Below are 22401 nucleotides of genomic sequence, written 5' to 3'. Positions count from 1 at the left end.
GGGAGAGAATACTACGGGAGGGGAGGGGGGAGAATACTATGGGAGGGGAGGGGGGAGAATACTATGGGAGGGGAGGGGAGGGGGGAGAATACTATGGGAGGGGAGGGGGGAGAATACTATGGGAGGGGAGGGGGGTGAGAATACTATGGGAGGGGGGGGGAGAATACTATGGGAGGGGAGGGGGGAGAGAATACTATGGGAGGGGGGGAGAGAATACTATGGGGGGGAGAGAATACTATGGGAGGGGGGGAGAGAATACTATGGGGGGGGAGAATACTATGGGAGGGGAGGGGGGAGAATACTATGGGAGGGGAGGGGGGTGAGAATACTATGGGAGGGGAGGGGGGTGAGAATACTATGGGAGGGGAGAGAATACTATGGGAGGGGGGGAGAATACTATGGGAGGGGGGGGAGAATACTATGGGAGGGGGGGGAGAATACTATGGGAGGGGGGGAGAATACTATGGGAGGGGGGGGAGAATACTATGGGAGGGGAGGGGGGAGAGAATACTATGGGAGGGGGGGAGAGAATACTATGGGGGGGAGAGAATACTATGGGGGGGAGAGAATACTATGGGAGGGGAGAGAATACTATGGGAGGGGAGAGAATACTATGGGAGGGGGGGAGAGAATACTATGGGAGGGGGGAGAGAATACTATGGGGGGGGAGTACTATGGGAGGGGGGGAGTACTATGGGATGAGGGGGGAATACTATGGAAAGGGGGGGACACTATGGGATGAGGGGGGACACTATGGGATGAGGGGGGAACACTATGGGATGAGGGGGGGACACTATGGGATGAGGGGGGGGGGAAATACTGTGGGAGGGGGGAAATTTCCTTGAATTTCCTTCTAAAAATGAGGTGCGTGTTATACGCCGATAAATACGGTATCTAAAATCAACTATGCTCTCCGTTCGGCTGCTTTGGACCTAAATTTGAAATTTTATTTGAATTTTCACTTTGGCCAAAAACCAAAAACTCCGACTGCTGTATCGCAACAAAAGTTGGGGTCTATATTTTGGTCTAGGGTAATCTATGTTCTCATTGGGCAGTGCCTTCGCCACTTACACTGCCCGTAAATCGTGTTAAAGGGTTAATCCAAGCACCATGACCCCTTCAGTGATTTGAAATGGTTATGATGCCTGGAGTACAGAAAGAAGTTGGTGTGAGCAATGGAATGGGGGTGCGTTTTAATTTTATTCTTTATTTCTATAATTGGGGGGAGGGATGACTGACCAGCACAATGTGGGATTTATTAAAAACTTTACCGTATCTTCTGAAATCTATTGTACAGCATTCCAAAATATGTTTGAAGGACCACTCTAGGCAACCAGACCACTTCAGCTTAATGAAGTGGTCTGGGTGCCAGGTCCAGCTAGGGTTAACCCATTCCTTTATAAACATAGCAGTTTCAGAGAAACTGCTATGTTTATAAATGGGTTAAGCCTTCCCCCAAAGCCTCTAGTGGCTGTCTCACTGACAGCCGCTAGAGGCGCTTCCGTGATTCTCACTGTGAAAATCACAGTGAGAGCACGCAAGCGTCCATAGGAAAGCATTGTAAATGCTTTCCTATGCGACCGGCTGAATGCGCGCGCAGCTCTTGCCGCGCGTGCGCATTCAGCCGACAAGGCGGAACGGAGGAGGATCGGAGGCAGAGAGCTCCCCGCCCAGCGCTGGAAAAAGGTAAGCCTCAGGGCACTATAGTGCCAGGAAAACTAGTATGTTTTCCTGGCACTATAGTGGTCCTTTGCGCTTTCTACATAATTATAAGATACGTTAGTATAATATGTGATACTTGGGCAATCTTCTAGTTCTCCAAATGTAAGGAGGACACTCCTTGTTGGCGCATTTGTCTGAACTTATCTATTCCGACTTCCACAGAAATGTCATAAAAACGGATCTGGTTACTAAAAGAAACCGTCATTTTATCACCTTTAAACTATGGTTTTATTGTTGCTTTTTGGTTTCCAGTGACAGCTAAATCTATTGCTATAAACTAGCTTGTAAAGAGGGTTATAAACAAGGTGTAACACAGAAATATCACTTTAACGTGCAAACGGCGCACGCAAGATATTTAGACAACTTGACCGATAACTAAAAAAGTGTTAGCAACAGGGAATATTCACAAACGTGAGAATTCAAAATTAATTTCAAATTTAAGGTTAAAATAGCCGAACTGGAAAAATTCTCTAAGTCAGCTATGCTATCAGTTCAGCTTCTCTGGCCTTAAAATTTGAAACTCAGTCCGAATTCCTATTTTAGTAAATGATCCCGTATACGTTGTGCGGTTTCTTTTTTATTAAAAAATAATATAAAATATTAAAGCCTTTTTTTTGTTCTGAAACAGTCAGTGCATACTACGCAGATGAATTTAATCGCCCACAGTGCCATGTACAGTAATTCAGAAGGAATGCCCAATATCACATGCCTGTACAGCAGCTGCAATATTTGAACAAATAAAACAAGAGGATGAGAGATTTAATCATCCCCAGGGTGTGTCCGCTCTCAGCTTCCAATTCTTAAAGACAGCTTGCACACCCATCACAGAATATCGGGTATATCGCACCTTGTGAGAACACATTACTAAAGTAATTAAAGCGGCTCTGTCATTGTTTGGGGTCTTTGTATAAATCCCATAGTGACTTCTCCACTGGCAGTGAGGTAGCCAAGGGGAGTTATAATTACCTGAACCTGTCCCTCGCGTCTGCTGCCATATTCTTCCAGACGGTACGTTTCAGCCGCTGATGCTTCAGCTACCAGAAGCTTACACCAGCGTTGTATTCTCACGCATTGAGGTCTATGGAGGATACCAAGAGTCCCTCCGTAGGCAGAGCCTTTTCCAACTCAGCCTTCACTAGTGAGCACTTGACAAAATATAGCAAGTGTCAAGTGTGGGAAAAATATTAACACTAAGTAGTCACTTCTTTATATTAGTATATATTTGGACTGTGTTGGAATTTCAGCATTTCATAAAGAGATTTTATAATGATAGATAATTTACCTTTATAAAATACTAATAGAGGGGAGACAATGCCACTTTAAATGGCTGAATGGGAATTTCAGAACATCAGGTTTGGTCCAGTATTGTAACTTATTTCAATTCAAATGGTAACATTGATGCTTAAATGGACAATATAGGCACCAAAACAACTTTAGCGAACAGATGATGTATCTGCAATCTCACTGCTCAATTCTCTGCCATTTAGGAGTTAAATCACTTTTCATTCAGTTTATGCAGTGCTAGCCACACCTCCCCTGGTTGTGACGGATAAAGCCTGCATGAAAACAAATGTCTTCATTTCCAAATCAGATGGTAACTTACTTTAGAACACTGGCTCTCAAACCAGTGTCCATGGCCCACCAATAGTTCAGGATTTATGTATTTCCCTGTTTTATTCCAATGGAGATACCAACAAAACCTGGACTGTTGGTGGGTCTTGAGGACTGGTTTGAGAAATGCTGCTTTAGAAGTTTCTATCTCTTGCTCTGTAAATTTAACTTTAAATCACACATGAGGTTCCTGCAAGATCTAGAAGGCTATTAAAATAAGCAGAAAATTGGCAATTATAAAATTAAACAATTTGCAATAATAGAATTGTAAACATTAAATCTCACTTTACTGTTAGTGTTTAGGAAGGCTGTACAAGTCACATGCAGTGAGGGGTGACTAGAGCTATGTAAATAAAGTAATTGAACTCCTAAATGGCAGAGAATCGAGCAGTGCTAATGCTAAACTTGTTTTGGGTCCTCTAGTGTCACTTTAAATAAGAGTTCTCTAACTCCCTTACAGTTTTTGCAATTTGGATTTCAATTCACTATTTCACAGTTTGGTGAATTAAGCAAACATTTGTGTATATAATTTGGAATTCATGAGATACACAGCATCAATTTTAGAATGCGAGCTAGTTTGAGCTTGGACATTCTTCACCTCTATCACATCAATATGTATTCGTACAATATATGTAAATGTTGCTAAGATTATGAATTGTATATACAGTCAGCCTGTTAAGCAACAGTTACAAACTCTGCCATTACTTATATTGACTGGTTGGATTATCTACTAAACAGTTAATTTTAGTGAACCAAATCTGAAATTAAAAACATGGGCTAAAATAGTCCAGCTGTGATTAAAGCCAAGATGCAGATTTTTTCCAAAGCAGCAATTCTACCCTAAATTTCACCACTCTTATTTAATTCACTATAACTTGGCGTTTAATGACTACGTTTGTCAGCGCAATACATCGGAACAATTACTTTTTATCTAAAGGAAGACAGACAATCCCCTCACCCCCATTAGCAAATATTATAATATTGTAACAGTTCAAGAATGTTTTCATACCATTTCATTCCTGCCTTGGGGGTAAAAAAACACTAGTAGATGATAAACGTTCCTCAACATAACAATAATCAGGGTTTTTTATTCCATTCCAGTCCCCCTTCAATGTTGTTTGGCTACAACTCCTAGAATGCTTGGCCCCTCTGTTGCATTCACAGCATTTTAGGAGTTGTAGTCGCTTGTCATGGTAAGGGGGAGCAAAGTTTGACAACACGGAGGGTTCTTTGAGCGAAATGATGATTGAGGCCTGCTGTCTAGAGTTTACTGATTGCAGGCCTGAGGTAGGAATTTTTTAAACCCTCCTGATTTAAACAGGGATGTGTCCAGCCAAATTTGCCTTTTATAGCATTGTCAGTGACACACGTAATTGAGTCAAGAATTGGGGTAAGCTGAAAATTATAAATGGCTAGTTACAAACATTCAATTGGTGTTAGAAGCTTAGTCTTGCCTAGAATTGCTTTTTTTAAAGTGAATGTGTAATTTGGGAGTCAGATCCTGCATTTTAATTAAGAGATTTGGGGATTTACCTACTAAACTGGAAACTGTGCCCAATCATAAAAAAGTTGCAATTTTTCAGGAGTTTGAGGAGTTAATTGATCTAAAATGTGAAATTTTTCTCTCAATTCTGAGCTTAGTGAATTCATTTCTGTATGATTTGATTTGTGTATATATATATATATTTTTATTTATTTATTTTTATTTTATGATTTAGCCACTTCCGCTGTGTATTTGCGCCCAACTGTATTACTAAATATACACCTGAATTAAGCCCAGTATGCATGCTGTATATAATATATATCAACAATGAGAAAAGCTCTTACCTTTAAGATGCCCGGGAGCTGCAAGCACAGATTTACCTCCACAAGAAAGGATGATAGGCAAGCCAGATAGCAAACCGAACTCTGCAAACAAAAAAAACTTTATTCAATGTAAAACTGGATCGACGAACATAGGGGGAGATACAGCCACATCTAATAAATACACAACTGCAGGCCTGGACTATGAATTGTTTATGTATTATGGTCATGCGATCATGAATAATTACAAATACTAGAATCGAGGATATTTCAAAGGCACATAGGCTGAATTTATTTATCTATTTATCATTGTGATCCCGCCTGTTGTAAACTGTGGGTAATGAAACTTTATTCAGCTGTGTGGCCTAAAGATTGTCTGTAAAAAAATTAAAATAACTATTACGTACATTAAAGGGACATTGTAGGCACCCAGACCACTTCAGCTAATTGAAGTGGTCTGGGTGCTGTGTTCCTATTGCACTTAGGGCTGCAATGTAAATGATTACAGTTCCAGAGAAAGTGCAATGTTTGCATTGCAGCACTAAGTCTGCCTCCAGTGGCGGTCTAACAGACAGCCACTAGAGGGCTTCCTGGATCCACATGGACCCTTGGTCTGGTATCAGACGCTGGACATCCTCATGCTCTGCATTAAATCAATGCTTTCCTATGGGAAGGTCTAATGTGTGTGCGGCATGTGCATTAACGCCCGCTCGTCGGAGGAGAAGGGGGAGCCGCGACCTGGAGCCCAAGGACATAGCAGATTGCCAGATAGCAGATTGTTGTTTGGGTGTTTTTTTTTTATACCAAATTAGCGTTCTTGTCAATGTATAAATACAATGTACGATTCCACGCCCATTTTTATTCCAGCCTTTTAATATGCAACAGTCTGTGGGAATTGGGAAAAAATGCCCCAATGTATAAAGATTTTTTTTTTTTTTTACAGTTTCTATACATAACCCCTTTTTTGCAAGCAGCATTGTTATCATCATTGATAGACGATGGTCTGATATAAATATTTAAACAAAGTGACTTCATTTACATTGAATTAAAAAAGGCAAATTGTCCAATACAAAGTTTGCCGTATATAAACAAACATGGTAAAACATTTGGAGTTCTCTTGATTATGCCCTGGGGATACAATCTGAAAAACTCATTACATTCTAGTGTAAGCAGACATCTTAAGGATTTCCTGGATATGATTCATTGTATCTCGAAGTATGACTATTATTTGTTAATGGGATTAGCCTTAATCATGTTAGAAGGACCTGGGAAGTAATGTAATCCTTAGATCATATCTCTGGTTTCTGGGTCTGTCTTTCAATGTGAGGATCGACAGGATTAGGTTCTTTCATTAAAATCGTTTTTTATCCCCTAAAAAAATTCAGTAAACAGAGAAATCACAAATCCACCTGTGTCATTCAAAAATTAGTCGCTATGGATAGCACTTTATTTCATTAACAAAACACTCCAAACACCATAACCACTACAGCTTGCCAGGAGTGGCCTGGTGCTGTCCCACAGCATGTAATCAAATTATTATATTATGGTTTCACAACGTAACTGTCTCCAGTCTGGTGCCAGTGACCCCATACCCGGCCTCTGGTCTTCTTGTGCAGGAGAATCCAGAGATCTCTACAAAGCTAGAATACGCAGGACCCCACACACTGTCAGAGCATCTGCTGAGCTCTCTCAGTCCATTAAATGTGGCGCAGGCGCCTGGGGAACCCAGGTAAATGGTCACACCGTGTGAAAACTGTTTTAGTGCTTGGAGTGTTCATTTAAAAATGTTTCTAACTCGAGTTTGTTTGACAAGGACCCTCTTCACCTCTTCTATCCATCAACGTTATTTGTGTGTCTCTTACTTATTGTTATACATCCCGCTATATAAATGTGGAGTGCTATGGAATACGTCACACTATTTAAATTATAATCATAATCAGACGCAAAATGCTCGCACCCAGAAGATAGGGGGCACCTTTAGGAAGCCGAAGCCTTCTGGCCTCCTTTAATCAGAAGAATCTGGGCCCGGTTTTATTGTTTGTTTGTTTGTTTGTTTTACATTTTAGATTCTATCGCGTAATAATAAACCAGATCACTAGATGCATCTAAGATAGAATAAAAATTTTACACAGTGTTGAGAAAATGTGTTCTTTAACGCTTTATGTGCATCTTTGTTAAAGTACGAACGAGGTCTGGAATACATTTTTTTGTTTGTGCCAAGTTGTTTTAAGGACTTAACATTACCGGTTACTGTGGGGAAATTCCCCCCCCCCCCCTTACTCTCAAAGGCGCAAGCTAAACTTTACCTTCTAGCAACAGATTTGTTTTGTGTGTTTTTGTTTGTTTTATTACTATTTCCATGAGAAAGCCGTTTTAGTGTAAACATGCATGTTATCTGTCAAAAAGCCCATAAAATGCCATGTGATTCTTTTAAATCAAACATACCACTTGGTACCTACTAATTATATAGGGGGCTGTACATATATTCATGTGAGGGGGGTGAGGGATATAAAGTCTAATATACAGCCCAGAGTTTGCCCTCACTCATCACTGAGAATCTTAGATGGGGATAGCCTTGGCCTTAAAATAATGTGCATCTTTGGTACCGGTGCCTGCCTGAAATGCTGCTGTAATGGATGCCCCTGACCCCCCGCTTAATAGAAGACAATTGGGTGACAAAATCTTTTGTCTTTTTCACTGCCCACCTCCATCTCATCGATTATAAGTTCTTTGGGCTGTATATGCCCCTATATTGATAATCTGTAATTTATTTCTGCCCAGTGAAATTAGAGACATTCTGCTAACTAGATATCATGGTATCATGGCTCACAGAATCTATTTTTATTATTATTATAATATATTTGAACTTATTTATTATTATTATTTATTTTTTTGAAAGATAGAAACCTGCAACTCTTGGTCTGGTCTAGTCGGCCGATGGATAAAAATATTTTTCTGTAAACAAGAATTCTGACTGTTTCGTCATTCCAACGTTTGTTTTCTTTTACCAAAAGATTAGCGCAGTGCCAACCGTGACAGTGTCACAGTAATGGGAGAATATATATGCAAATGTACTTTGTAAGACAATACATCTGCTCTTCAGTGCAGAACGCCAGATGCTACCTTACTAAATTAAAATGTTTCTGGAACATCTATCAAAACATTAGTTTCCTTTTTTTTTTTTTACACAGGGAGACTTGCAGATGTTTAGGGCTAATTACATTTAACGTTAAATGAGTTGTTCAAGAAGCTGTGATATTCCTTTTATAATTTCCTTCTGCATTTCTTTAGAGTTCCTGATACCTCTCGGGGCACAGTGAGACTGTTACATTGCCGCTGGATGCCATACATCTAGAAACTTATAATTTATGGGTTTACTATGGTATCCCCACGGTATGCCTTTAAATCCCTTCTTTAAATGCTTTCATTATAGTTTATGCTTATAATTTATATTATATCCTCTTTTGTCAAACTATTCTGAAACAGTTTGACAATACTGGGGTTCTTTCCTGCATCCAGAAACTGCCCCGTCTCTTCTTCTAAATTGCTAATGTAGAATTTATATTTTCACATTATCAATGTCAAGTCCATCCAACTTGGACCATTGTGATTGGCTAAGAGTGTTTGGGTGGGTTAGCTCAGAGCTCTAAGCCAATTACTGATCCAGAGGTAGGGGCTCCCATCCATGCCTGGCTTTCAATAAAGCATTGTGAATGAAAAGGCAGCAAACTGATTTCTCTAGGGTAACATAATGAATGCATTGAAGGAATCATTTTTTCCTGATTACCATCCTTAGCTAAAAGAGGAAGCAATAATTGTGCTTGGTACATGCTTAATGTTGGGGTTTTTTTTCTCGTTTTTTTTTTTTACCATCTCTAAAATACTTGAACGTAAATTCTAGAAGCAATTTTTAATTTTTAAGAAGTTTATTCATTAGGGAAGAAGTTGCAAAGTGAATTGCAGAAAAAAAACATCTTCAATTGTGCTAAATTGGAGGTATTTTTTACAGTTGCTATTGTACTGCCTTATCGAGGAGGAGTTATACACTAGGTCATTCTTGGCACGTCATCCGTAATTACAACTCACCATGTCTGAGACTTCCTGCAGTGTGCTCCGACCAAACTTGGATATAGCTGATTTCCACGTCAGTCAATCATAGCTTTCTCATGGTTTTAAATAGGATCTGACTGCATCTCATAAATACCCTTCCCAAATAAAGGTTTATACGATATAAATGTCAGCACATTGTAGCAGTTCCATTTATTATTATTATAGAATTAATGAAACTACTGCCTTATCTGATAGCAGCTGTTTTTAATCTTATTGATGACTTCATTCTTGGTTTTGTGGTAGCTTTAGATAACGATAAGGATCCATGGGCCCTTCATTTATATAATTGTCCTTGTGGTCTGCATGTTTTTCATGGGCAGACACTATTTTTAATTCCCACCATGCAGTACTGGAAAACGTCCAAGATAAGTGGGACTTCCACTACTAAACAACATGTACGATACGTAGTTGCTGTGATTTTCATTCTACTCTTTCCGTAGCTGAATTGATGAAGTCAGATCCGAAAACACCTCAACAGCATAATTTTGTTTTTCCACAATGCCTGGTTCACTGTTATGTATTTTTTTTGCATATGTAGCAATATATATATATATATATATATATATATATATATATATATATAAATTGTAATATATGTTAATTACTTTTGATTCTATATGAATTCCAAATATGTAGCTGATTCACTTTGAGTAGTAATTGTGAGATCATAATAAAAGTTGTTAAATCAGGCATAGGCAACCTTTGGCACTCCAGATGTTTTGGCCTACACCTCCCATGATGCTTTGCCAGCATTATGGGTGTAAGAGCATTTTGGGGGATGTAGTCCAGAACATCTGCCAAAGGTTGCCAACCCCTGCGTTAAATTATCTCGCTGGTATGTGCCACCTACTTCGAAGATGAGAAAATGTAAAAAAGAACAGCCAGCAAGTGACAGGAAATGAGTCAAATGCTAAGCCTATTTTTTTATTTTTATTTTTAAAGCAGCCGTCTAGATTAATTTCATTTTCTTTCCATTTTACCCTAACTAATTCCAAATATTTAGATTAAAGATCGATTAATAGAATTTTTTCTTTAGGGGGTAATATTACTTTATCACACCTCCCAGTACAGAGAAGCTGTGGACTAGAAAGTGGGTGGGAGGGCAATATGCATTGGGGGCTTGTCTGCTCTTTGGAAAATCAGAGATGGCTAGAATTGTTATTGTATTCTAGCACGCTGTTTCACAAGATTCAATGTGAATCTCAAAATTTAGACCATATTAGCGCAAAAACAAAACAAAAAAATAAATGATGTCCACTTAGTTTGGCCAAATTAAATAATTTTCTAATTTTCCATATTTCCTACTTTAGTGATTAACCCTGTAGTATTATTGTAGCATATATTAACATAATCTGCAACATATGTAATAAAGTTACACTACAGAGCCTGGCTGTATATTTACTAAATGGGGTTGTTTTTTTGGGCAGTGAAGTTAATGTCTCGTGGTAGTTCCCCTACAAACCAGACGAGTATAAATCACATAAACGGCTGACTTTTGCTTCCTTCGGTGAAAGGAACTGCCAGAGAGGAAAAAGACAGGAAGACCCCACGTTTGTATGCAGGGAGAAGGATTCACTGATACCGTGGGAATAACAACTTTTATATTCGTTACATTAATAAAGGGCCACAACGCTAACTTATTCAATGCATTCTAAATTGCACAGTATTGCATGAACTCATTTAGTGGAGAGCTTACTGTCAGGGGATGACATTGTTTAAAGGAACACTCCGTGCACCAATATAACTCTTTAATATGCTGCATTAATTGCATGCTCACATTTTTAGTTTTTGAACAAAACACTAAAATTTTGCAGAATGCTGCACCATAAGCCTGCCTTATTATAAAGCTTCCTTATCAAATTTATGTACACAGCTCAACCCCTAAAAGCACTGAGTGAGCGGCTTCTAATTCACAATTTAGCTGCAGACAGTCAGAGAAGCTACATCCTGAGTGTCCTCTCCGTCAGTTGCAGGTTACATTGTAGCTCTGATCACTCCGTGCTGTCATCGGCTGATCTGTGTGCATACATTAGATAAGGAAGTCTTTTTCTGGAGTGAGTGGGTGTGGCTAAGGATGGAGGCTTATTGTGCAGCATTCGGCAAAACATTTTGCTTATTTTGTGCAAGAACTGTTTGCACAAATATTGAGGTTTATCGAATGCATGAAAGTTGTATTGGTTTTCGGATGGTCCCATTAAGGTGGAGTTGCTGCAATAGCTGACTGGCCAGTTTTATCACAAAGTAATTTCAGTTTGGGGAGAACCACCACTGAATGCTGCCTGGTGCAATGTGAATGGCAAGTGACGTGCTTTGTGAATCAGTTTTATCCCGGCAGCTTAACTTTGACTTTTCCGGTAAGTCCTAGGGATACCTTAGCAATAATCACTTTTACCATTTTAAACCCTGCACACATTAAATAAACAATGCATTGGGACATCACACATCCAAAATAACATTCAGGGTTGTCAGACTATGCTTCAGAGGATCCAGTGACATCATCGACAAGATGGAGGTATTTTTCCCACCTATTCTGACTAGTTCATTAAACTTATCATTAATATGGATAACTTGGAAAAAGGAAGAAAAAGTACCTAGCCATTCACTGGAGTAAAATAGAGTATTTCAGACACCCCCAAGTGGCCATATGTAGTACTTCAGGTTGCTAAAAAAATAAACATTAGCTTAGATTCTTCATATCAACAAAACCATAGATGTGTATATATATATAACCAGCCACCCTTTCCAGCCCGTCATGAGCCACTGCAAGTCTTGAGTCATAGCCTTTGGGAGTAATTAAGTCTAATAATACAGGGGTGAGACAAAACAATATTACATTACAAACTGCTTTCTCCAGGAAATATATCTATATATAATCTAAACCTGAATAAACGGTGGTAATTAATTAAGAAACTATCATATCTGGACAACGATATACAAATAATTGAATTCAAGATTGATGCCATAATTATGTGATTCTGTGTTTTTTGTTTTCATGTATAATTTAAGGAAAGAGCCCGCTGGAATAGTTGTTGGTAACACAAGGTAAAACGGAGTCTCAGAGGGGGATATGATAGCATTATACAAATATATTTGGGGTCAATACAAACCATTATCTGGAAATCTGTTCATAACAGGACTATGCATAGGACACGTGGTCACACATTTAGACTGGAAGAAAGGAGATTTAGACTAACGCAGAGGAAAGAGTTTTTTACAGTAAGAACCATAAGGATGTGGAATTCTCTGCCTGAAGAGGTGCTTTTCTCACAGTCTGTACAGATGTTTTAAACAGCTGGATGAATACTTGCAAAAAACATAGTATTCAGGGATATAATGTCTAATTAGTGGGGTAATAGCTGCTTGATCCAAGGAGATATCTGACTGCCATTCTGGGGTCATGAAGGATTTTTTTTTCCTAGTTTGTTGCAAATTTGGATGCGCTTCAAACTGGGGTTTGTGCCTTCTTTTGGATCAACAGAAAAACAGATGTGAGGAAGGCTGAACTTTGATGGATGCATGTCTCGTTTCAGCTTACGTAACTATGTAACAATATGGCAGCATAAATGTCGCAATTAGGCAGTTTACCATCTCCTGTTTAGCCCCCTGCTTGCCATAGTTGTGTCCTCTTTAAAAAAATGCTGGGGGCAATTTTGGCCTAGTGATTCCCCAACTTGTATTCTTCATCTTGAGACACTTTCAAATCCCTCGTTACATCTCTTGGTAAATTATTTCACTCTGCCTCATTGTGCTATGCTACTGCTGATGATGTGTACTGAACCAACTGTAGAGGAAGTAAAGTGCACTTGTTAGTCCCTGTCAGTCATCATTTTCCAGGCTTTCTCTCCAGCCCTGTCTGTTATCCAGCTGTGTACAATAAACCGCGTATCTTGAGACACATGCTATTAGTACGGAAGCTAAGGATTTCCTTCCTGCTTCTGAATTTGCACATTGCCCATTAATGTGTCCGACAGTGACAATGCATATAAACCACACGATGGGAAAAATGTTTCTGTGTATTCTTAAAATGAATTATTTTGACAAGAAAGAAAGAAATAATTGACTTGCACATTATCTCGTATTAAGCCATGTTAGAGTTACAAGAAAACAAACGGTTATGGTGTATGTTGGCTGGGGCACCGACCTCTGTTTTCTCTCTTCACCAATAGGTAAGAAATCCCACATCAGCCATAGGATAAATATAGGGATCACTGAATTATCCATCCTCCAATCTCCAAACCCCATTTAAAAATGTGTGTATCTTCCCAAAATATGTGTTAATGATCTTTCTAGGTGAACCAAAATTTGCACTTTTCTAACCTTGTGACCTCTTTTTAGTTGGTTTGGCCAATTGTCCGTTCTTGGGGAGGTTTGTCTTTGTATGCCTTTCCTTTCTTTGGCTTCAGGAAGTTACATAGTGACAAAAATAATAATCCAGGATGAAAAAGACTACCGTCCACCTTTTATGCTGTTGATCCATAGAAGGGAGGATTGTAAGTAGAAACAATATAACCGATATTGGACACACGACATTGTTAAGAACATTCTTCTAGCTTTATTGATTGATTGGTCCAGCTCCTCCATTCTTTAAACAGATCTACATTAGCTCAGAGTTAAAGCATGCATGTCTTTATGTTACAATAGTTAACTATTCATATAGAGAAAGCATACAGGAAAATTGAAATAATGTTTCTGTTGCCCTTAATTTGCATTGCGTGCCTTTGCTGTGCCAGGAGTGAACTGGATTGTGATGTGACTTACTAGATTTTTAATATAAGACAGAGTATCACAACAAACTGTAGTAACAGCAATTTGGATATTTCACACATGTGTTATCTGTAATCTCGGGTACCATGGTGAAAACCATATGAATGTTTTTGTCTGTGTTGGTCATATCATGAACAGTTAAATCCTTGTATAATTGTGTATTGCAGCAGGAATAAAGATTTGCAGTGACTCTGCCAGTTTCTGCCTGTTACACAAGAAAAGGCAAATATAAACAGGGATTGTGTGTAGAAAGCCCGCCTACTGTTCGGACAACTGGGGTCACATTCAGATGTAAATAGGGAAAGAGCACAATCCATGTTGCAGCAAAAGATAAGGGCCTATTATTCCCAGGTTTTTTTTGTTGTCATTGCATTTAAAAAAAAAAAAAAAATTAAACAAAATGCATGATGGAACCTCTTAAAGGTCCACTCCAGGCACCATAAAAACATAATAGAAATGAAGTTGTTTTGGTGCAAGGATGACCCGGTTGCCAGTTTACTTGAAGTGGTCAAACTCTTAAGACGGTTTAACCCCAAAGTCTTCAATTCGACTCCTGTCAGCTCTGCCCCTTTCACTTCTGTTCCAGTACGAGGCTTCAATCAAGAAGTCTGGGCTTGGGCAACACTGTTGGCTGAGAGCGTCCGCTGATGGAGTGAAAAAAAATATGTACCAGCATTAGGGACCTCCTTGCTCCATAATAATTTCACTACAATTAAGTTGTTATGGTGCCTGGAGTGCCCCTTTTAAGGATGACAATAAAAAAGAGGGGACGTTTGTGTCTTTCAGATTTTAAGGGGGTTATTCACTAAAAGGTTAAAGAAGCCATCTGCAGCAGCTCCAAGTCAAAGGTGGTTTAACACCGAGCCATTGGATGATTCCAGGCACCATCACCACTTCAATGAGATGAAGTGGTTATGGTGCCTATAGTGTCGTAATTGGCCCTCATTGACGAGGTCTTCGGGGGAAAAAAAATCCAAAAATTGACTATTTTGGCCTAAAATGTAATGTTTTATTTTTTTTAAAGTCACTAAAATTTACAGTTTATAAAATGAAACCTTCACCCAAGTGCTTAATAGGATGCCATCCCTATAGCTTCAAACATTGGGAGGTATAGAATCAGGACCAAGGTGGATCTATATGAGGTGTGCCAGTAATGCAGCTTACATCACTGGCAATGCCCAAAGAGGGTGGGTACCTGTCTGGCATGAATGTATGCCTGGCTGTCCCTCTGTGGCACCTTGCAAGGTTCTTTTCTATCACTGCCTCTACCAGATGTGCAACAAAATATTTTTTTTTGCACAAATGGATTCAAATATTCCCAGATGTTTTCAAGATGCATCATTGCTGCACCAGTCCATTCTGGAATGGTTCTGGAGACCAGCGTGCAGTCAGGTATACTTCTCTCTTTTACATTGTATTAATGAATGGGGGGACCAGGACATTATGTCACATCCTGATGTTTACAGTCTGTAATACAGAGAGCCCGTTAGGAGGAGAATAGATTTTTATTTTCCTACTGCTAGACAGACAGGTGTCCTGTTATCCGCTATTTTACTTGGTACACCTAGTGACATTGACCTGGTCACAACTGCACTCTTTAAATAAACTATCAGAGTTAATCACTAAAGTAAGAATGGGAATTCAAAGAGAACTGGAAGTGAATTGCAAAATGTAATCCAAAAAATTAAAATGAGAGAAATTCAAAAGTTTTCAGTTTGGCTTAAATTTAACCCCTTAAGGACACATGACATGTGTGACATGTCATGATTTCCTTTTATTCCAGAAGTTTGGTCCTTAAGGGGTTAAAATCCCCGCAATTCTCAATTTAGTGAATTAACCTGAATATGTCATGGTTTATGAACAGAGTATGGTCATGCTTCACTCTCTTCTACAGAACTGAAACAATGTTTAAAGTAATATATTTTTAAAACATGTTTATTTTTTATTCATTTTTTGTGTGCAGGAAGCTGTGCCAAAGATGTCAGCGAGCAAAGAGGGTGCACACAAAAAATGGGCGGCTCTAAAGGAGAAACTAAGCCCTCAGAGCCCCGACCAGATTGAGGGTAACCTGGAGAATGCAGACCCTGAATTATGCATCCGACTCTTGCAAATCCCATCTGTTGTAAACTACTCGGGTCTGAAAAAACGCCTGGAGAGCAGTGATGACAACTGGATCGTACAGTTCTTGGAGCTCAGTGGACTGGACCTTCTCCTGGAAGCCCTGGACACACTGTCTGGGAGAGGGGTATCTAGAATTGCTGACGCCCTCCTCCAGCTGACTTGTATAAACTGTGTCCGAACAATTATGAATTCCCACAAGGGAATTGAGTATATAGTTGAGAATGAAGGTTATGTACGGAAAATTTCCCAAGGTGAGGAACTCGTCATTCTTTGAATATCTGTTATTTGGGTTAGCCCACTTTCCATTTATGGTGTCCAAAACAAAAAAGAAAACAAACATAATTCCTTGCATTCAACTAACTTTTCCTCCAGTTCGCTGCAGCTTTTTAATGTTCCCGATATCAGCTGGGCGTTTAGGTTATGAATTTCTTACAATTCCATTCCCGTCCAAGGATTCCATAGATTTGTAACATGTTACATTTACAGGGTTTTGTCCTCCTCTAGTGACTGTTATATTGAGCCCCAATATTATAACTATTAATAATACTATTATCATTGGCATTCATGTATCACCATCCTATACCTTTTATTAACCATATTAAAAAAGGGTGAAACTTGCAGCACCGACTAAGTAAATTTGGGTCACATGATGCAGAAGCCCCTATAGGAAAGCACTGATTCAATATTTATCTATGGGGAGACTTGGATTGCACATAGCGTTCACTACGCAAGCGCATCGGGTCTCCCACTCCCCTCTATGAGAAGCATTTTATTCGACATTGGCCATGCCTCCTTCGTGACAGAACCTCGGCCCAAGAAAAAGTTTAGGAAAACATTTAGCTTTATTATATTCTATGGCAAATGGGGGGAAGGGGCGCTGTTTTTTTTTTATAATTTTTTTTTTTTTTTTTTAATATGGACGCCACAGCGATAGGAATATGAGTTTGTTAAAAAAAAAATTTAAAAAAAATATTTGTTTTTAAAATGAGGAAAAATGTGAAAGTCAAGTTATGATTGTTTATTAATTAATGCAACAGTTAATCACTGGCAGTATAACATTGTTTCTTTCATCCAGAGCGTTCACTGTATGTTTTATATATAATCTCTGTTTTACAGCACTGGACACGTCCAATGTGATGGTCAAGAAACAGGTTTTTGAGTTGTTGGCTGCACTTTGCATCTACTCCACTGAAGGACACGCTTTGGCTTTGGATGCTCTTCAGCACTATAAGGTAAACAACTTATTGGCGTACAGAAAAATACTTTTACTTAATTTTTTATTTACATATATATATATATATATATATATATATATATATATATATATATATATATATATATATATATATATATTTTTTAATGAAAGTATAATTTGATAGGACAGGGTACCGAATTTCAAATCATGACTTAGTAGCCAGGATTAAAAGTTAATGGAGCACTCCAAGCACCATGACCACTATAGCGATAATGGTACCAGGAGTGACCTGGTGCCTCCCAGTGTATGTAGCCAAACTATTTTACCTGGGGTCCTTCTGGTGTTGCTCTCCACCTCCCTTTTGATAGAGATTTGGAAGCTTATACTTAGGATCTTCCTTTAGCTCTCCAGTGCAGGACCAACTCTTAAATGCGCTTTTCTCTCCTGAGATAAATACAGTTCTGCACAAAGTCTTAATCCCCATTTGAGGATTTTTTTTTACTTTTTTGTTTGTTTTTGTGTTTTTTTTTTTTCCCGATTTATGTTTAATATAACATACACCTGCACACAGATTGTTAAAGGGATTCTCCAGTGTCAGGCACTAGAGAACCCTGCAGTGCCCTCCTCTCTCCCGCCCCCCATCCCATGTCGCTAAAGGGGTTAAAACCCCTTCAGCTACTTACCTGAATCCAGCGCCGATGTCCCTCAGTGCTGAGTCAGGCTCCTCCCCCGACGTCGGCCGGCGGGGGAGACCTAATGCGCATGCGCGGCAATGTCCGTGCGCATTAGACCTCCCCATAGGAAAGCCTTATTCAATGCTTTCCTATGGGGAAAATCTAACGCTGGAGGTCCATGACGACGTCCAGTGTCAGATAACGTACCAAAAGTCCATTACGCATCCGGAAGCGCCCCCCAGTGGCTGTCTGGTAGACAGCCACAGAGGGCAGACTTAGAGCTGCAATGTAAACTAAGTGCAAAAGGGTCACAGCACCCAGACCACTTCAATTAGCTGAAGTGGTCTGGGTGCCTACATTGTCCCTTTAACAGACTGTCATTCACAATCATGGACAAAAAGTCTAAATAAATGGTGCAGCTTTGTCAATTTGCTTATTAAAAAGTTTGAAACGTATAACAGTAGACCGTGATCCATGTTTAAGACATGTATCATGCTGCTATTGTCAGAATAAAGTTATTATATTAACAGAGAGAGGATAGGGGGCACTCCCGAGACCTACTTTTGTATGAAAGGTGCCCCCATTATATTGACACATTACAATAAACAAATATTAACCAGTAACCCAAAAATTAAATCAGGTATAAATTTAACATGATTAAGATTATTTTTGCCGTGGTTTAAAAGAAAGCCAAATGTTTTAAATTATTTATTAACTTAACATCTTTTAAGGTATTTTAATAACAAGTTTATCATTTATATTGACATTTCTACAAACGAGATTTTCAAGACGGAATGCAAATGTTGAAACGTTTTGGTATAATAAACATGATGTTTGGAAGAGGGGCTATGAACGAGAGTAATTTTGCCTTAACAGACCGTGAAGAGCCAACAGTATCGATTCAGTGTAATATTGATTGAACTGTCAACGACGGACAACGTTCCATATATGGTGACACTGCTGAGTGTTATAAATGCCGTGATATTGGGGACAGAAGAACTTCGCCTACGTGTACAACTACGAAATGAGTTTATAGGTAATATCAGATGTCAAATACGGAACACAAATGTGTGCATTTATATCTTCAAATGAAAAAAAAATTGTCTTCCTGGTAAGATTATAGTATTCGATTTCTGAATGAAACACAGTCCACTCAAAATACTTATTTTACTTGCGTATCTGCATTTTAATTAAGGAATCTGGTGGTAAAATACAAATATGGCAAGTGAAAGATTTTCTTAGAAGCATGGTAGAAGCATGGTAGAAGCATGGTAGAAGCATGGTTAGGGGGTGTAAAACTTGTTTTTCCCCGGGCGCTGGCAACCCATACTATGTCACTGGTTTGCACTATTGTTCAGAGTTTAGTTAGTGAATAATTCTGTGTTACCACTAAAGGGATTTTACAATTTTAAGTCCAACAAAAAACATGATTTAGCAAATTTGAACTTCACTTTAAACTTTTCTTGCGCGGTCGAAAGACTTAAAATATGCACAGAATTGACATTAGGTCACCCTTAACAGAATTCAAGCTGAAACACTACACATAAATACTCCTACCACCATGACCACTTCAAATCACTGAAGTGGTTATGGTGGTTGGAGTATCCCTTTAATCATGTGTTTTAAAGCACACTCCTTCCTGGTGTTAAATGGTTAAAGAGTTATTATCTAAAGTGGTGTGTCGATAATCCAAAATGAATTTAACATTTTAGACCAAAATAGTCAAACTGACAGCTAGTTTTTCGATTAAAGAAACACTCTAGCACTAGGAATAAAAAAACATGTATTCCTAACGCTAGAGTGTTTTACTAACTATTTCAATTATTTTGCACCCCTGAACTAAGTAAAATAATGCTTTTTTTTACTTGTCTGATTTTCCCCAGTATTTGAAAGTGAGTTTCAAATTCAAGGCCAAAGTAGCTAAAATGGATGTGAAGCTGACTGGGATAATTTTTCCCATTTTATCTATTTTAGCCTTAAATTCACTTTGAATTCCTGACTATTTTCGATTTTGGTAAATAACCATGAAAGTCGTTTGTCTACACCGCAAAAGGTTGACACAGTCACTACTGTCTCACATTCTTTAGTGCCAGGAATACAGAGCTGTATTCTTGGCACTATAGGTCCCCCTGCCTTCCCCTACCTACCAAAAGGGTTAAACACCCTTTATTTACTTACCGGATACCAGGGCCGATGTCCCTCTGCACTGGGTCAATGCTCTACCCTAACGAGCAGGCTCTAATGCACATGTGCAGCAAATGCTGCATGCACATTAGACCTCCCCATAGGAAAGCAATTAATCAGTGCTTTCCTATGGGGAAAAATCTGACGCTGGATGTCTTCATGTAGAGCGTGAGGACATCCAGGAAGCGCCCCCAGTGGCTGTCTGGGAGCCACTGGAGGCAGACTTAGTGCTTAACATTGTAGCACTAAATGCAAACGGAAAATTGCACCCAGACCACTTCAGTGAGCTGAAGTGGTCTTGGTGCCTATAGTGTCTCTTTAAACCTTTTCTTAGGACCCAAGAGCTGAGTAGGATTTTAGGATTTTAGGATTTCCCTACTGGTGCACAGGTGTCATTAAATCTACCCGATCCACTGATTAGCACACCTGTGCTTGGCAGGGATATTATGAAAATGTTGCTGGTCAGTTTCTCCTGAAGACAGGTATGAAGGTCACTGACTTACCTCCATGAAAACGTGGCTATGTCTGGTGTAAACTGTGAGATATTCTGTGCTTTTAATCTGATTGTATCTACTACAGTAGGTTTAAAAAAAAAAAAAAAAAAAAAAACACCCTTAGGCAAGATATTGATCTATTATAATGGAAAAAAACACACACACAAAAAATAAAAAAATTAAAAAATCTGCTCTCAGGACAAGTTGATCATAGGGAACACAACACACACACACACACATTTAAACCAATCTGGTTATTTAATAATGTGTGAGCTGTATTGAATCTACAGCAAATTTTAACATTTTAGAAGCAAAAAAAAACAAAAAACAGCCAAATTGAAAACAAAACTGACTTTGATTTTTTTTTTTTTTCTATTTAGCTATAATTACCTAAAATGTAAAATTCACTTTTGATTCCCAAAATTCACACTTTAGTGAATAATCCTGAACAGTAATCTATTTCAGGCAGTTTCCTTGGTCAAACAATTTAACACACTAATCGTCTACTTAATAATTTATCAACCCATCTCCTATGCCCTGACTATAAACTCTAGGCAATAAAACCATGTTTGGGTAAATAACGAAATATAGGTTGAATGTAAGTCTATGAAAATTAATTTTATTAGGACTTTTAAACAGCCTTCAATCGATGCTGTATAACTGATATGGAGACCAGTTTAAAAATGCTTAATTATTTAATACTGCTGAAAGACTAGGGCATGAAATATCCTGAAGTTAAACCAAACTTCCATTATTCAATACTGACAAGAGAGAGTTAATAAACATCAAGATCAATTACTGATTTGCTCACAATTTCACTGATAATGTAGAATTGCAGTACCAGTGCCAATTCTATCAATGTCTGTTAGGAAGGTGGAAATCTGTGTATACAACCTATTTCTTTTTTTTTTTTTACACATTAAACTAACCTATCAAAAACATTTTATTTATTTTTTAAATTATGAATCACAAGACCTGCAATTTTCAAAAAAAATAAAAATTTTTTAGTATTGTTGATGCATCAATAGTTTTAGATCCACATTTGTTTTCTTCCAATACATATATTTACAGCTTATCAGAATTCATAACACCTTTAGGTGTACATTAAGACATTGATTGCTAATTATACAAACCTTAGTTACGCAGTCTAATTTGTGGAAGTCCTATAACAGTTGGTATCTTGTAGTTCCTGCGTTAGCTGTAGAATCCCTGTGTGTCTGATCAAGTTGCTCGACCTAATAATGAGATGTCCATTAAAAAAATACATATATTACAGGGCTGTTTGGCTTCCTGTTTTGTTTTAACTGCTAAATCCATCTATTTCAGGCCTGCAGCTGCTGGATTTGCTAACAAAGTTAAGGTACGGATGTACTCAGAGTTAAACTGAATTAAAGGGTAAATGCTTTATCTTCTGAGACTATTTTAGAATCGTTAAGTTCGGTTTGACCTGTTCCCTTTAATGTATTGACGTTTTGTTTACTAAGTTCTCTAAAACTATCCTCCTGTTTCTGGTAGCTGTTCTGTCACACAAGGTTATTAACTAGAATGTGAATTCCAAGTCAATTTAAAACTTACGGGCAAAATATCTTAACTGGAAAAATTCCAGAAATCCGCAAGTTTGGTCTAAAAATGCAAATTCACTCTGAAATTTAAGACAATTTACACTTGAGTGCATAACAGGCAAATCAATAACCAATATGATTATCAGACAGTAGTGTGATCT

General features: G+C 38.5%; 1 protein-coding gene across 3 annotated transcripts in view; it reads left to right on the top strand.

Annotated features, from left to right (window-relative positions):
* INF2 (inverted formin 2) overlaps nucleotides 1-22401 on the top strand; it is a 71861-nt gene that overhangs the window by 18448 nt on the left and 31012 nt on the right. For 2 of the 3 annotated variants that reach the window (XM_063439961.1, XM_063439960.1), the window contains exons 2-5: nucleotides 15974-16382; nucleotides 17248-17363; nucleotides 18877-19036; nucleotides 22005-22038. In XM_063439961.1, the coding sequence (XP_063296031.1) occupies nucleotides 15974-16382; nucleotides 17248-17363; nucleotides 18877-19036; nucleotides 22005-22038 (719 nt within the window). Of the gene's footprint in view, nucleotides 1-11579; nucleotides 11601-15973; nucleotides 16383-17247; nucleotides 17364-18876; nucleotides 19037-22004; nucleotides 22039-22401 lie in introns of those variants that run through there. The other variant, XM_063439962.1, reaches the window with a different exon arrangement.

The sequence above is a fragment of the Pelobates fuscus genome, chromosome 13, assembly GCF_036172605.1.
Source record: "Pelobates fuscus isolate aPelFus1 chromosome 13, aPelFus1.pri, whole genome shotgun sequence".
Taxonomy (NCBI): domain Eukaryota; kingdom Metazoa; phylum Chordata; class Amphibia; order Anura; family Pelobatidae; genus Pelobates; species Pelobates fuscus.
The sequence above is the reverse complement of the archived record's forward strand: the minus strand, read 5'-3'. Positions and strand labels throughout refer to the sequence as shown.